Raw genomic sequence first — 16851 nt, 5'->3', positions numbered from 1 at the left:
GGCATTTCTATCCCTGCTTTGTCAGTGGCTTCTTTCAGCCTGATGCCTCAGTAATGCATCTAAAAGCAACGCAGACGCCTGTGGTGAAAAGCTGGGGAGAAAACACTTAGGTAAGTTTTCAGTTTGGCGATTACCAATGGAAGAAACTCTTTTGTTACTGTTGTAGGAGCTTGAGGCTGTTCCCTGCTCACAGGCTCTTGTGGAGCCAGGAGACACTGCGATGGAGGGAGTTTATTCAAGTCCAATCTTGACAAGGAAGTGGGTTTTTCCATCTCACACCCCGTCTAGGCAGGGAGTTGGGAGGTTAGTTGGGTATTGGTTGCTTTTATTGAGACGGTAGGTTAAAAAAAAAAAAAAAAAAAAAAAAAAAACTGAGCCCATTCTATGCAGCATTGATCCTCAGGGTTTTGTCCCCTCTTGTTTAGAGCCCTTCCTGTCCTTTTCCTTAAATGTCAAGTCGACCCCACACCTCCTGAGTTGGTGCCTCTATTTTTCCATTTGGATGCATTTTTATCTTTTTCTAAGTCAATCTTTATGGGTGGATCAGGTGTTGTGTGTTAAATATACCACTTTCTCTAGAATTTGGAATACCGTGTGAAAATGGACGGGATGTTAAAATTTGGGGAAGGTTGAGGGAAAACAGGCTTGGGGTAAGAGGCCATCCGTTTGCTCTAAATATCTAAAAATCTAAATATCGATTGAGAATCTTAAGCCAACGCTAACTGCCAAGCACTATTCATTTGAGTTCTGATCTTCCCGGTAACCATTAAACACTAGGTAAACAGACTAGCTACATTATTCCAGTCTAAGTTCTTACAGTACTTCCTATAGGAATCTTTTTCCCCCAGGGCCTCTGTTACTGCTTCTTGTACTTGCCTACTTTATCCATCTGTCTAACTCTTGCAAAAGAAGAGTTATTATATTGCAGTTCACTAAATGTTTTTATATGCCCTTGTATTTGACTCAAGTCACATTACATTTTGTGTTGGCCAGGAGGGGAGGCTATCTCTGTGTCTGTTAAGATGTTCCTAAATCAATAACCGGAATAAAAGCAAATCAAGGTGGTTACATACAGGTATTAAAGATGAAGTTGTCCCAAGTCTGATAGGGTGGGATGTTTCGGTAGTCACAGCCACTCAGGAGATTGAGGCAGAAGGATTTAGGAGGATTTATGGAGCCCAGGAATTTGAAACCAGCCTGGGCAACATAGTGAAACCCTGTCTTTGAAAAAAAAAAGAAAATAATGTATTTTTCTGTGGCTGGAAATGCGACTGCTTGCTTAGCATCAAAAAGACTTGGGTAGACCCTGGCATCATGGAAGGAGGGAAAGGGAAAGAAGGAAGGAGGAAAAAATAAAGAAAAGGAAAAGGTTAGTGAAGAAAAGAGGAAGAGGGAAGAAAACCAAAGAAAAGAAGGAAAATTTTGCTTAAACCTCTCTAGGTCTGGCTGAAGACTCGGCCCTGCCAGTTAAGTGCCTTCCTTATAAACACGAGGATGGAGCCTGGGTCCCTAGCGCCATGTTAAAAGCCAGCTGTGGTGGCACATACCCCATAATCTCAGTGATAATGACATGGGAGGACAATCCACTTACTGGCCAGCTAGTCTGGCTCATGTAGCAAGCATTCAAGCCCAGGAGAACCAGTTTCAAATACAAGGTAGAAGGTTGTGAGTCCCTCTTGTCAAGACTAAGACCACTACCAAGTTCAAGGCCAAATTTGAAGCAAACTTTAATTAAATACTGGCCTGGTGAATGGACTCCGGCCAGATCCATCTCTGGGTTTCCAGAAAATGGCCCCAATCACAGGTGCAGCAGCTTAAAGTTATTTCCAGTTGGGTCCAGTCGGGGGACAAGCATACATCTGATGTAACTTTGGCCTACATCCAATCAGGGCAAGCATACATTCTGGCATATTTTCTATGAATCTCCCACCCACATGTGAATAGGCACATCTGGTGCAGACGGGTCGCACAACCTTGTTTAGGGAAGTGAAAACCTGTGGCTTCTTATCCCCATTAAACAATAGCCTCTAGCATTCCAGGAACTATCTGTCCTTGTATAAGGGGCTTGCTGATCAGAGGCATTTTTGCTTCATGGATCTCTGTGGTATAGTAATTGAAACTTCAAATGTAACTTTGGCTCTCACAAGGCATCCGAGGACCAATGACTCTCTCAATGTTGCCCTGGGGTCGCCAAATATTCTTTGTGTAAGAATGCAAACATTCCCCCCCCACACACACACACAACTGGGAGAGTTATCAAAACCAAAACAAAGAAAAATACTTCTATCCTTCTATTTCACCTGAGTCCCAGTCCTGGTTGGCATTGTCCCAGGAAGTATAGCACAGACCTTTGTGGAACAGTGGAAAGTCCACTGGAAAATATCATCCTTCCTCACAGTTTCTTCACATTATAGCACACCCCTAATGGTTCCCACTTAAGCATGGCATTCTCCCAACAGTTCCTTCTGGTGCAGTGTCCTCCACTAAAGGTTTCCTCTGGAGATGGCACCCCTGCTCCCATGATTCCTACGAGCATGGCATGGCCCACTAAATGTTACAGTGGTATTGTGGTGTTAAGATAGGCATGTTTCTCCTTCCTGGGTATGGCTTTTTATCCTCCACAATGGTGACATTCCATTTTGATAATTTCTGCTGGGAATTCATTTGGTGCTATAGAACCTCTGATACCTTTTTCTCTCCTGAAGCCAGAACCACCTAACCACCCTGCCTCCAAAGTTGTGACAACCAAGAAAAGCCCCTATGGACACATGTCCCCACAGGAATAAGTCACCCAGATTAAAGTCATGTAATTGCTCATGTCACTGCCAGGATGTCTACAGCTGACCATTAGGGCAATGTCTTTATAACCACTAACTTCCTACTTCCCATGCGCCCTGCCCATTGTGTGTGGCTGATATTCAGAGGGCAAAGATTTTGTGGTCATGAGCCCACTTCTGCTCTCACTGTGGAGACCAGTCACTCCGGAATCACAGGGTTGACTCAGGAAGGCCCAGGAGCTGCTACAAGGTCACCTTACCAGCAACTCCTTGCCTAAAGGTCCATTCCTAGCTGCAGGCCCTGTGCCTTGTGGCTCAGAACTCACGAAGTTTCCAGAAAGTGCTTTTAAGTAAAGAAACGGGCACAGTGTATGTTTCTGTCAGCTGGAAGGCCTGCAGATCTCTAAGAGTTTGAGGCCAGTCTCCTCTACAAAGTGAATTCTAGGACAGCCAGGGTTACACAGAGAAACCCGGTCTCAAAACAAAACAAAAAATTGCAATATTCAATGAAAAAATTCAGGACTAATCAGTCAGGTTTTTCCCAGAGGCCTGCTGTGGAAAGGGCAGTCCAAGTGGGGTTCTATAGGCGGGACAGTGGACTCGGGTCGGTTATGAGGGCAGTGGGAACATGTGGGGTTCTGCAGTAGGAAATTTCAGAGAAGAAACAGACACCCAGGCTAGGGCATTGACCTTGCTGCAGGGACTCTAGAGACTTCTCCCTGAGGGCAGGCCAGGTGGTGCTAAAGCTGCCTTTTAGCAGGAATTTAATCTGAAAGCATTAGCATCAACCAACCAAACTGGCCCAAGGATAGGACCTTGAGAACCTAACAGGACCCCGCTGGGAAGTGGGGTAGAATGTGCCACTGGGAAGATTGCAAGGAGGAGCTTGTGACTGAGCTTTTGACACATCAGAAACCTGGGTTCCAGCTGTGCTCTAATGGTTCATCTGGTGGTGGATGCCAGGAGGCTTGTCCCAGTAATTATACTGATAATAGATTAACACAGGCTGATCTACCTGGTTCCAGTTCCCAGTACCCACATGGTAGTTCACAGGAGTTTGTAACTCCAGTTCCAAGAGATCTGACACTTTCTTCTGGCCTCCTCAGGAACTGCATTCATGTGGCATACAGACATACAAGCAGGTAAACTCAAAAAGCACACAGGGTACAGTGTCTGGGCAAATTCTGAATCAGAAGAAAGAGGATTAAGGGAGGGGGGTTCAGCACTGGCCTCATCAAAAGTGAGGCTGCCGCTTTGGCCACAACAGAAGAAAGGAGTTTCAGGACAAGTCGGCATGAAGAGAACTGAAGGCTTATTAAGAAAATGGTGGCCCACGCCTTTAATCCCCGCGCTTGGGAGGCAGAAGCAGATGGATCTCTGTGAGTTAGAGGTCAGCCTGATCTACAGAGTGAGTTCTAAGACAGCCAGGACTGTTACACAGAGAAACCATGTCTCCAGGAATAAAAGAAAAGGAAAGGAAAATGCTTTCACACAGGTTCGAGCTTGGGTGTACTTACTAAACAGATAGCACGTAGACAAGACCAAGAACTCACTTTTCTTTTAGCAAATGAAGTTCAGTATAGTTTTTTGAGGAACAATGAACAGGATTACAGCCTGGCAAAGTGAGAACATGGGTCACAACGGTGGAAGAAATCTTTACTAGGACACAGGGAGTTAAGACATATGCTCGACTGTGAGCAAAGTTCACAGTCCTGTCTGTGAAATGCCCAGAAATCTGGGGGTTTATGGCTGGGAGAGGAGTGAAGTTGAACTCAAAGATCACTCAGGTTTAGGCCTCAGCTACGGCTTGTCGCTATTTTAACATTCTTGTTTGCAATATTTCCATTGAAAAGGAATATTGTGTCAAGTGGGGTGGCACGCACATAACTTTAATTCCAGCACTGTTCTGGGACAGCCAGGACTGTGTAACCAACATAAATAAACAAACACACAAATAAATAATAAATAAATAAATAGGATTATTCCATAAGAATATTGTAGGCAATCTTTACAGTGAATTCATTCAGACTCTGGGGTGAGGGACTCCTTTTCCTTCCCACATCTTCTTGATTTTCCCTACCTTTCTAGTCTCCCTCGATTACCCATTTTTACGATCATCTTTTCTTGCAAGATGCAAGTTGATAGCCAGTTTGTCCCTAAAGACTTCATGCATTATCCTGCCCCCAAAGACAAGGGGCCCAGAACATTGCACACATGGGGGACAGGAGGAGAGGCGCTTGCAGGTAACCAGCCATATGGGGTAGATCTGGGTCTCTTGTTCCCATGACTACTACTGCCTCTGGAGAATGACTCCATGGATCCAAGTCTAGGAATTTTTCTTCCTCTCTCACTCAGACACACATGCCCCTTTGAGAACTCTGTCAGGAGTCCAGAAGCAGGAATTAGATTTTTTTCTTTTGAGATTATAATACAATTACATCACTGCTCCCTTCCGTTTCCTTTCCTCCCTCCAAGTCCCTCCCACATTACCCTTCCTGGCTCTCTTTCAAATTCATGGCAAGAGGAGACTCATTACCCAGGTGCTAATGCCTTCTAAGTAATGCCTTCTAAGGGAAATCTTTCCTTTTTATTATTTTATTTGTGTGTGTTCCTGAGCATGCCACACCAGCATGCATCGATCCATACCCACACTCACATGGTAGAAACGAGTGTTAAACTGCCCCTCACCATCACCTCGATCAAGCACACTCATTCCAATCTGCCTTCTCCAAATGGCCCACGACACAATATCTGAGGGCAGCAACCTAGAGACTCCATCTAGGAGCACTGGGTTTCTTCCTATGGAATGTTTATCAAGGTGCCTGGGGCAGACAACTGTAACTTCTTACAGCTGTGTGGCACCTGACACACAGGAAGTTAAGAAGTGGTTAGAGGAGACTTCTGTCTTGGCTGGCCAGGCTGAAGGGAGTGCCCGGGTGTAACCCTGCAGGTGGTGACAGCAGAACAGGAGTCAGATTGGATTGTATGGTTTTTTTGTAAGCAGTCTAACCCAGGCTGGCCTTAAACTCCATACATGGCTAATACCTTTAACCTCCTGACTTTCCTATGTCCACCTCCCAAAGGGCCAGGATTACAAAAATAATGCCAACTCACCCAGTTCACTTTTTTCTCTATTCTTTCCTTCCTTTCTTTTTAAATTTTTCTTTGTTGTTGTTATTTTGAGACAGGGTCTCATGTAATTGCTTACAACAGTAAAGTGGGAAGACACAAACTGAGGCACTAACCGTGGGCTCAGAGGTGTCACGGAAAACAGAAAAATAAAAACACTAAAAATTGAATGTCAATGTAAACCTTGCCCCTCAACAGATATGGCTCAGTGGTGCTTCCAAAGGGACCCTTATGCACAAGTCACAGGGACATAGGGCTTAAGTCATAGTTCATTGGTCATTTTATCCATCTCGTGTGTGATGTTTCTCAAACATTCTTTTGCAGGTGGCCTGGTTAGCTTGTGTTGAAATTCCTGGGCGTTCAGAGACAAAATCAGAACCAGGAGCAGGTGGGGTAGGTATGTAGTTTATTCCTTCTGGAGTCTTTTTTAACCAGCTATCCTGCCTCAAGATAAGATGTGATACAATCCAGGGTAGGGTGGGCATCTGGGTAAGAGATAAGAGCTTGCAAACACCTGACTAGCTAACATTGCACAAGGAGCAGCAGGCCAGTTGTGTGACTCTGGAGCCACTGTTCTCCTGCTGTGCTCGGTGGCTGCTCTTCTCCAAGGGCTGGCCATCTGCTCGGAGAGAGGGGACCGATTCTGCTCCGCCCTCTGCTATCCTATGAGCCCTAACAGGTCCTTGGGTAGGTGCATGGCATTGGTGAACTGGGGTCGGGAGGTCTTTGCTCTTCCAGTAATGCTGTCTTTAGGGATCCAGGGCCAACTAGCTTCGGCTCTTGGCAGGAGCACCGGGCTTACTTTGAGCAGAATCCATTGTACAGACAGTAGCCGGGTGCCACCACCCGGAAGGCAATGTAGCAAGGGACGCGCTCTGGTCCATTCTGCCCGCCTGAGCACAATATACTGGCTCCAACCAGTGGCCGGGAGCTCCAAGCGCTGGCCCATAACGAGGAAACACCAACCGGGAGACGTTTGCAAGGGTTTGCCCCTCACCTCAGCTATGGAGGCCCAAAGGGACTCGGGGTAACGGGCTGGGCATACGTGGGGAGGGTCTTGGGGGGGACAGGTCCATGCAGAAGGATGGGGGGGTTGTGTAGGGTCTCAGTTGAGTAGTCTTGAGGAATTGTCCCTCGGCCCCCTCCCTACCCTTCTTCAGGGTTCCAGAGCCAGCTTGAATCACGATAGTCAAATCCAGCATAGCTCGCAGCAGAAATCCAGGCGCCCCCGCAGCGCTGGGTGGTACGGCCCGCACCCCTGCGCCTGCCTTGGTAGTGTCCCACGGGGGCGGGGCCTGGCTTGGCCGTGGTGCGCGTGCGCAGTGGTTTGTGTTTGCTCAGCTCGCGACAATGTCGTGGGCAATCCTCCGGCGGTCAGGGCGGTACGGACCGAAAGTCCGGCGCTGAGGCGGAGACACAGGTGGGCGTGGGGTCTTGGTCTCCAGTGCCACCCACCGGCCGGTATCCTGGTTTGGTTCATGGCACTGGGTAAGTCCACGGCGGTGGAGCCCCGGGGACGCCGAGTCTGAGCTGCTGATGGGCCAAGAGGCGGCGCCCACCTTCTGCTCACCTGAATGCAGGTGAGGCGTGGAGGGCACCCTGTGTACACCCCCGCCTGCACTGGGGCTGCCATTGCCTGGCCATTCGGGGAGGAGGCAGTTTTGGCTTTGGCCTCCAGGTCATGCATGGGGCCAGCGGGGTCGCGAGTGGACGGGTCAGACTAGGTGCAATTGCACAGGTCGACACCGGGCGCCAGAGAACGTGGTACGACGAGGAGCAGCAGCAAAGGGACGGACCATCTGGGGCGAAGCGGGACACTCTGGGCTGGCTCTGCACAGTGCTAAGGGCTGGGGAGCTTGAGCATGGATGGATCATCATGGGACCAGAGGAGGAAAGGCCCTGTTGGTCTGGTCGGCAGGGGGTGGCTCTGGGTGGTGTCAACATATATAGTGAAGGGGGAGGGGAATAAAACACCTAGCTGGAGTCAGCAGTGTACAGGAGATAACAGGTTCTGGGCCTACGGTACTGCTCAGATAAGGAAGGATAGGGCGGAACTCTGCTTGCCCGTGAGTGTCTGAGGCTTTTGGTGGTGGCAACGCCTTTAATCCCAGCACTCTGGAGGCAGAGGCAGGCGGATCACTGTGAGTTCGAGGCCAGCCTGGTCTATAAGAACTAGTTCCAGGACAGGCTCCAAAGTTACAGAGAAACCTTGTTTTGAAAAGCTAAAAAGAAAAAAAAAGTCTGAAATGATTGGGAGCAGATGGCAGTTGCTAAGTACTGTTAGAATTTGTCACTATTTTCTTATCTGTTTATATATGAAATTTGTAGCTATACACTGGATTTGTTTCCATGGTTTTTAAAAATAACTTTTCAGGAAGAATGTGAGCATTTGGAAAAGGTCATGATTAAGGAAACATCCACTATTGTATGGGATGCCTACCCAGCTAGCAGGTCTTCTATTAGCTCTAGTAGATCTGCCCTAGCTTCCGGGTTCTAGTTGTTATGGAAACATCGCTTACAGTAGACCCTGGCCTCCCTTCCAGGCTCAGAGAAGTTCTCCCTGGTCTTTCCCTGAGATGCTTAGTACAGAATATCTTAGGGTAATGAGAACCTGGAGAACCCTATTAGGACACTGGGTAGGTGAACATGTCCCCCTAGGCCACCGAGAACCACATAGAAGAGGATTAGTGAGGGAGATTTACTGATGTGTTGCCAAAGGCAAAGCAACAGTAAACAGCTTACTTGTGTTTATCCCTTCTTTTTTAATAAAAGGAAACGCTTTTATCTAGGGAAAGACTGACTCAGCGTGTGCCTGAAACTGGTGGTGTTGCTTAGAGCTTGCTGGGGGGGGGGGGGGGGGGTAATGAGGTTTCGTTTCTCCATTTCCAGGCTCATGCTCTGCAGTTTTGTTTAAGCATACATTCCTTTTGATGTTGGGGAAATACTGTGACCAAACACCTGCGTAAGATGCCGAACCTGTTAGCCCATGGGTATGCTCTGTTGATCCTGTCAGAGAAGAGTGACAGCCAATGTGGAGAAGAAAACGGAGGGAGGGTTTCTGCCGTCGGTAACCAAAACAAGTGCCCAGTGAGCTAAGACGTGTGAGTGAGAGACAGAACTGGTGAGTGTCCTGGGGTGCAGTGAAACCACAGTCTGTGGGGTCATCGCAGCACCTCCCCCACCCCGTGGGAAGAGAAATCAAGGAAGCTTTCAGTGCCCCAGAGACCACCCCTGATTGAGAATTAGGAATTAGAATTAGGACCCACTCTGTGCGCGGTAAATGGTGAATCTGGTGGGTGACCGAAGAGAGGAAGGGAGGACATGAGAACTCCTAGGTGGAGGGGGAGGTTTATCGGAGAGGTGAGGGAGAGCTGAGGCATCTGGGAGAGCCCAGAGTGAACAGGACCCTGAGCTAGGCCATGGCGTGGGAGGGGAGGGGAGAGAAGAGAGCCAGGAGACAAGCAGACCAAGAGGCCAAAAATGCAAAAAGGGTTGCATAACCAAAATGGCAATGACCGGGTTATATAGAGAAGAGCAGCTGAGGGAAAGACAGCCTAGCCCCTGGGCTGGAGAAGTTCAGGGTGTGTGTGTGGGGGGGGGGGTAAGGTATCTCAGCCAGGAAAAACCCCCATAACAGGTAGGGGCTTCTGGGAGAAGCTAGCAGCCAGTGTCAGCTTTGATACGTTAATAGATCCCTTTGTCCCAGGGTTATTCCCCTCTGACTGCAGTTCCAAGTTTGGGGTTCGTTATCCTAACTAAACACAGAAGTTCTGCTATACCAAGCAGTCTGGAGGAACTCACTTAAAACAGAAAGCTGAAGGGTTCCCCAGGTGCTGACTCTAAGCTCCTGGTGATGGGGCCTCTGGTCACGCTGCAGCACCAAACTGACACCCTTGTCCGCTTATGTACAACCGAGGTTTTTAAAAATATATTTATTTAACTTTATTTTATTGTGCATTTGGTATAAAGGTGTCAGATTCCCTGGAACTGGCGTTAATAGACAGTTGTGAGCTGCCATGTGGGTGCTGGGAATTGAACCTGGGTCCTCTGGGAGAGCAGCCAGTGCTCCCAGCCACTGAGCCATCTCTCCAGCGAGAGATTTCCTTTTTTAAAAGGCACAGTTCAGTACAAGTAGAGCTCAGGCCAGTGACTGTAATAGAATAAGAGGATCTTTGGAGAGCCATCCCCCGCCCCCATCTCAGAGGAACACAGAATTGGTGAGTTGCACTGGGCCCTGGGCTCAGCCCTGCCTTTGGCTCCTCCATGGAGCTTGAGGGCTGAAGGTTAACTGGCGGGAGCAGTGGCAGGCCACTGTGCAGCCTACTTTAGACAGTAAGCAGTATGGAGAAGTTCCCAAGCTAGGCTTGGTGTGAAGCAGGCATGCAGAAGGGGAATGGCTATGACCTCAGTGTCCCCTTTTTTGCCTTTCTAATATGAGACGGATGTGGTCGGTTTGAGGAGCAGAAAGGGACACAAAAGGAGAACTGAGCTGGTCCCATACACATCTGAGCTGCCTACTGAGAACAGCTGTGACTGCAGAGGGGACCAGCAGGGCTCTCCAGGCCTTTGGGGAGGGATGGCCAGCTGCATCCCAACACCAGCCAGGTGATCCTGGCCTGTTAAGTTACTCTCGTGCCTGAGGGTGTTGAAGTTTACCTTGCTGCTGCCTGCCCAGATGAAGGATGCTTGGTGCTGTTAGCTGCTGAGACGTCACAGGCAGCCCAGGGCTCTGTGCATGGTGCGTTATGGAAACCTACAGAACAGAGCGGGAGGTCTGAGCACCAAAGCAGCCTGGGGAAGCAATGATAGGGGTTGAAGTGTGGTGTGTGTTCTGGTGTGTAAGTCACCGTTTCTGTAACTGTTTGGCTCCTGATCTGGAATGGCCAGGACGTCTCCTCCTCCACGTCTTGTGTCAGTGACTGATGTGGACATGTCCTTTAAATGCCCTCCCTCCAAAAGGTACCTTGAAGATTTGGAGGCATTCTCTCTCTGGTGAAGAGGAAACAGACTAGTTGGATGCATCTGACACAGCGGGTGCTTCACACTCCGCTATCCTGTATTTCCATGTAGAGTTTATTTCCAGGGTTAGCCCCTGTGCTCAGTGAAGCTGTGAGAACCCACTCAGCCAAGCCATCTTTGAGCCACTGATCTTGATGCTCTGGGGTTCCTCCCACTCTGTCTAAACCAGAACCTTCTTGAGACAGTGTTTGTGTCCCTTGATTTAGGAAGTAGATCGAGTAGAGAGTTCCAGAGTTGGGGGTCCGCCCAGGCCCTATGGAAGCTGACATCTTAACTCCTGGCACAGTGATGCAATCGCACCAGAACGGGAACTTGTGGGCAAGTGCAAAATGGGGCCTTTTTACACCAGATCCAGGAAGAAGATGTGCCTTCCTTCCCAGCCCGATACTAGGCATGAGTTCAAAGGCAGCTTCATTCTCAGAAGAGCCTTAGCAAGCCAGACGCCCCTGCCATGTGGGACCGTGTTCCATTTTGTCTCAGTGAGAGTAGCTTTTGGAGTCATTGGAAACGTGAAATAGATGAGTGTTGCTATGAGCCGAGGCATGAGCCCTGGGTGTAGGCTGCGCTCAGAACAGACTCTGGGTCGTCATCTCCAGAGAACATTTCCGTGTGTCCGGAAGCACACATCAGAACAGTGACACAGGGCTCCCGGAATCAGAGGGGACACGTGAGTGTGTGAGTTGTGCCCACATAGCTGCATCCTGTGTTAACGTGGGGGGAAACCAGCACTTCCAGGACGGTGTCTTGCCAGGCTAAGAACATAATGGCCGAGGGTTCCTTTGTCCTTTGGGGTGGGCCCTGGCACGCAAGCCCACAAGCCTCGTGTTCTGGTGCTTTCTGTGGCCACGGCATGAGTGAGTTAGGGTCGGAAGCTGAGTGGTGCTCTGGTACTGAGCCCTGTTGCTTCATGGTTGATGAGTGCAGAGCCCTGCCATGTTCTGCCTCCTTCCCCCAAGGCTCTCCGCCCCTGAGGAAGTAGGGTCAGGGTTTGTCCTGCTTGCCATGGGACTGGCCTGCCGTGACTGCTGAGCTAGTCAAGTCTCACGGTTTCCTCCAGTCTTGACCCTCTCATGTTTACAGTTTCACAAAGCAGATCCAATTTAGGGACCTCTCGCCATTTAAGCACAATTTCGAATCCGCATGCATTCAGCAAGTATTTCATGTCTGTCAGCCATTGTACCAGGCACCTCGGTTTTAAAGATGGGCAGGATGGGCTTCTGCTTTAGAGGGCTTTCGTGGTGCTGGCTGGGGTTAAGACTAGAGTGCAGCTCAGGTGTGGGCCCAGAGGGCACGTGAGTTTGTATGAAAGGCATTTGGCCCAGTGCATGGTGCTTCTCAGACTAGAGAGCATTTGAAGCAGGTGGATTGAAGATGGCTGGTTGGGCCCAGGGGCAGGGCATCTGCAGAGAAGTTAGAACTCGGAGCTTCAGAGCTGGAACATGGAGCAAGGTGCGGGAGCGTTTGAGTTTGGGCCCCGGAAAGGAAGTGGGTCATACCCGAACACTGGTAGGTCCTGGCAGTAGTAGTTCTGGCTTACTCTGGAAGCTCTACTAGAGTCTTGAAATGCACCACAGGTCAGGCTCTTGATGTGAACTCTAAAACAAACGCACAGCCATTTCAGGAAGTGAACTCTCAGGATGTTTCAGATTAGGGAACCCCAGCCTATACCACATACCACACATTGCTTCAGGCCCGCAGCATTCTCTGCTCTCCTCCTGGGGAAACTGAGTCCCATGTCCAAAGGTCACACGGCCAGTACAGGCAGGAGTAGGATTTGAACCCAGGTGTCCCTGGCCCCATGTCCCTGGACTTGGCAGAGATCGTGGTGTTTTTATTAGCAGCTCTCCCAAACACAGAGCGTGAAGGAAAGGTTCTTATCTCAGACTCTGGAGGTAAAGTGACTCAACAGAGTGCATTCCAGTGTCTGGAATTGTGGATTATGTAGCTTATGACCAGACTGCTGCAAAGGCGAGGGCTGAGACTCGACTTCCGTGGGAAGAGCATAGCCCATTTCCGAGTCAGAGCCTGTCTGCCTCCCTTCATGGCTGAGCATCTCTGGGTCAGCCTAGTTCCTTCTCTTGTGCCGTCTGTAGGTCTCTTGCAGGGTTTGTGTATGTCTGCAAGCATCAGAGTGAGGTAGAAAGCTTAAATACTTCCCACACATTGTCCTTTGATGGGGTGGAGGTGTGCAGACCATGTGTGGGAGGGAAGCCATGGTGCTTTTTGCTTTCCTGCTTCTTGAGGTAAATTTTCTTTCTTCAGATTGGGAATGGATACCCGAAGATCCTTGAGACGGCTTCACTGAAAGTGAGGAGCGGTGTCAGGCCCAGCAGCCCTGCGTTGGCCCAGGGACACCCCTGGCATCCAGATCAGGATCATGACCCCTGTAAGCAACCATGTCGTGGCGGAGAGCATCTTTGACCTGGACTATGCTTCCTGGAAGATTCGCTCGACCCTGGCAGTAGCCGGCTTTGTCTTCTACCTGGGCGTCTTCGTGGTCTGCCACCAGCTGTCATCCTCCCTGAATGCCACCTACCGCTCTCTGCTGGCCAAAGAGAAGGTCTTCTGGAACTTGGCCGCTACCCGTGCAGTCTTTGGTGTTCAGAGCACGGCTGCCGGCCTGTGGGCTCTGCTGGGGGACCCCGTGCTCCACGCCGACAAAGCTCTGGGGCAGCAGAACTGGTGTTGGTTTCATGTCGCCACTGCCACTGGATTCTTCCTCTTTGAGAATGTGGCCGTCCACCTGTCCAACCTGTGCTTCCGGACGTTTGACTTGTTTTTGGTTGTCCACCACCTCTTTGCCTTTCTTGGGTTCCTGGGTTCCATGGCGAATCTCAGAGCCGGCCACTATCTGGCCATGACCACTCTGCTATTAGAGATGAGCACACCCTTCACCTGCATTTCCTGGATGCTCCTGAAGGTGGGTGAGGGGATGGGAGGGGGGGTGCCATGGCTGCTCGCAGAGCAGGTCCCCTCAGGCAGTCCCATACTAGCCAGAGTGTCACTGGGACCAGCCGCGAGGCAGCTGTGCAGCAAGCCATCATCTGGTGAATTCCAGCTTCTCAAATTTAAGACGTAGAGTTAAAAGAAAGATGATTGGCTCTTTGGACTCAGTCACTAGTGTTATATGTCATAGAAAGCATTTTTGTTTTACACAATTCTTAAAATGTTCTGGAGAGATTTGTAATTATACATACACTCACAAGGCCATCCCTTAACTCTGGCTCTCAGCCTTCAAGGTCTGTCAGCCTGTGTGAGAGCAACTCTCTTTTGTTTGCTGGATTCAGAAGTTAGTTCCTGGTCCACCTGGAGGTGATGTCACACAGCCTCAAGGAGAGCCTTCTCTCAGACCAGCAGTCCTGCCTCCAGAACAGTAGCCCACCCCTTGGCTTCCGGCTCTCACAGCTGACCCTGAGTCTAGCAGCCTATCCCTAGCCACTGAGTACAGACAGGGTCGTGCCTCATCCTGGGAGGGAGCAGCTGCCACATCTGTGTCTGGGGTTGGCAGTCTGAGGAGACCCGAAGGCTGCTGCCGGGAAGTACCTGGACTATCGGGGTGGCCAGACTTGGCTTTTGTCCATGGCAAGGCATTGGGTGCTGCTCAGCTTTGGCTCCCAACTGCAGAAACTCTTAGCATGAAGTTACACAAAGTCCATTTTAGCCTTCATCCGAGGCCCTCAGAGGTGAAAGAGCTAGAGGAACCCGGACATACCTTCTATTCAGACTGCTCTGGGGCATGTGTCCACTGCTGCTAGATTAAAGGGGCCCATTTGCTCTATGTTATGAGCTAATTCAAGATGGAAAGATTTGAGTCTTGCCTTAGGGAGTGGGAAGTAAGCAGAAGCAGGCCCCACCAATGAGACGCTGGCCTAGGCTCTCATCTTCCTTCAAAATTAAGCCCTAGAGAGCAGAAGCTGGCAAGAAGCCTGTTGCTTTGAACTGAGTTCACGGTGCATGAAGGGCACCCATACCTTTCCACCTCCCGTACTAACGTAGTGTTTGTCTTGCCCACAGGCTGGCTGGTCAGACTCCCTGTTCTGGAAGGTCAACCAGTGGCTGATGATCCACATGTTCCACTGCCGCATGATCCTCACCTACCACATGTGGTGGGTGTGCTTCCAGCACTGGGGCGCCCTTGTCGACAGCCTCTACCTGCCTCACTTTGCACTCTTCCTCTGTGGGCTGGCCCTGCTCACGCTCATCATTAACCCCTACTGGACACACAAAAAGACCCAACAGCTTCTCAACCCCGTCGACTGGAACTTTGCGCCACCGTCCGATACCAAGGGTGGCAGGCAAGAACGGACCAATGGCCAGGTGCCTCAGAAAAAGAGGCTCTGATACCAGCGGACACGTGCCCAGGGTTCAGCAGAGCTCTGAGCAGAGGAGGTGGTAAATGAGTTTAGATCTAGGTGAATACTAACTTATCCTTTAGCGTTAGTTCTGAAGTAGCCATGAAGTATTACTGGGACCTTGTTTTGCCTGCAGGAGGGCTTTGCCATCCTGGTCTTCTTCCGATTCCTCTGGTGTGGCCTCAGCCATGCTGTGCCTGCCAGGTCGGGGTCAGGAAAGGAGCCATGGTGTGTGCAAGCTGCTGAGGAGGCCAGCCTGAATACTTGAAAGGACTTCATTAGGAAGGACCCGTGTGGGTGTGGACGAATCAGCACACCCACAGCCTGCGTGCCTTATTTGGGAGTCATGTTATGTTTCATTACAAAGAATCAGCCTAAGAAAATGTGATTTGCTGGTATTTGTGAAAAAAATTTCCCAGCATGTAGAATTTTAAGCCGGTGGCACAGCAGCACCCTCTAGTGGCAAGTGGAGGAAGAACACAGTTCTGGTGAAGGGTTTTTCTCAATGGCTGAATGGTCCTAGAGTTTACCTACCCTTCCTGGTGTGGGATCTGGATCTTCTAGCTATTTCTGATTGATGAAAGTGGTTAGACTATCCCCAGGTCTGCTCTGTCAATTTCAAGGCAGGCAGTAACTTTTCCCCTCTGGGCTGTGAGGGGTCCTGTCTCTAGAGATACTCTCCCTGGTTGCCAAGGTACCGACCAAACAGCTTGCCTGATGGGGCTGTAGGCAAGTGTTCTTAGTGCACTGTTTGTGGGTGGGACATCTAGACACCGGCTGTCCATGCTACACCGGCGGACACAGAAACTTTCCCCAGGAGTATGAATTAAAGTACAGTTTATTTTTGTCAAAACTACCTTTGAGATGGTAGTTTGTCTTGAAAATCATGTGTAACCTATTCTTGCCATGGATCACGGGCCTCAGCGTGTTTGGGATACCAGTGCTTGAACTTTATCGGGATGTATGGCGCCTATTTATTTCATTCTAAGAAAGTCTTTATTTTGTGTCCCTGAGATTACCACCTGGAAACCCTTTAGCTCCCATATCTGCTTTGCCCAGGCACAAGCCTGGCAGTTTTTAACTGGGCAGAAGTTTAATAAAGTTATACTTGTTTCCAGAACACAAACACACGCCAGTTCTTGTCTGCTAACGTGAGCTCAAGCTCACATTGGAGTGTCTGAGAACATTCTGTGTCCAGAACATGTTGGCAAGTCTTTATGTGACCAGAAGACAGTAGGAAAGTTCAGCTGACTTTCTCTGGCCTGCTCTAGGAGTGTGACCTCACACTATATCTTCTGTCTTTATGTGTGTCACCTGGACGCTGTTCCCCTGGCTGAGGTGGCCTCTGGTTGCTCCACACACATCTCCTTCCTGACTAGGACTTCTCCCTGGGACTTTGGAGACAAGAGTGTCAGATGGGAAGGCCCTGGGGATGATGTGACCTTTATTGCCTAGAGAGTGGCCACCCTTTCTAGCTATAGCTTCGTTGTGGTCTTTACTTTCTTGCCAGATGAGTCTCTGAGAGGGGCATGGTGCAGAGGACACTGATGTGAGCCTGGTCTTGGTCTGCTGTG

General features: G+C 49.7%; 1 protein-coding gene across 6 annotated transcripts; it reads left to right on the top strand.

Moving 5' to 3' along the window:
• Positions 1-6279: 6279 nt before the first annotated feature.
• Cln8 (CLN8 transmembrane ER and ERGIC protein) lies at positions 6280-16403 on the top strand. Of its 6 annotated transcripts, none has more exons than XM_038328532.1 (3): positions 6280-6303; positions 13188-13845; positions 14940-16403. In XM_038328532.1, the coding sequence occupies exons 2-3, from the start codon at positions 13303-13305 to the stop codon at positions 15264-15266; spliced, it is 870 nt and encodes a 289-aa protein (XP_038184460.1). In that variant the 5' UTR covers positions 6280-6303; positions 13188-13302; the 3' UTR covers positions 15267-16403. The 6 variants fall into 6 exon arrangements, with proteins under 6 accessions (XP_038184460.1, XP_038184458.1, XP_038184456.1 ...); XM_038328530.1 differs by lacking the exon at positions 6280-6303 and adding an exon at positions 6449-6593; XM_038328528.1 differs by lacking the exon at positions 6280-6303 and adding an exon at positions 7244-7394.
• The last annotated feature ends 448 nt before the right edge of the window (positions 16404-16851 follow it).

The sequence above is a fragment of the Arvicola amphibius genome, chromosome 4 (genome assembly GCF_903992535.2).
Source record: "Arvicola amphibius chromosome 4, mArvAmp1.2, whole genome shotgun sequence".
In the NCBI taxonomy this organism is placed as follows: Eukaryota; Metazoa; Chordata; class Mammalia; order Rodentia; family Cricetidae; genus Arvicola; species Arvicola amphibius.
The sequence above is the reverse complement of the archived record's forward strand: the minus strand, read 5'-3'. Positions and strand labels throughout refer to the sequence as shown.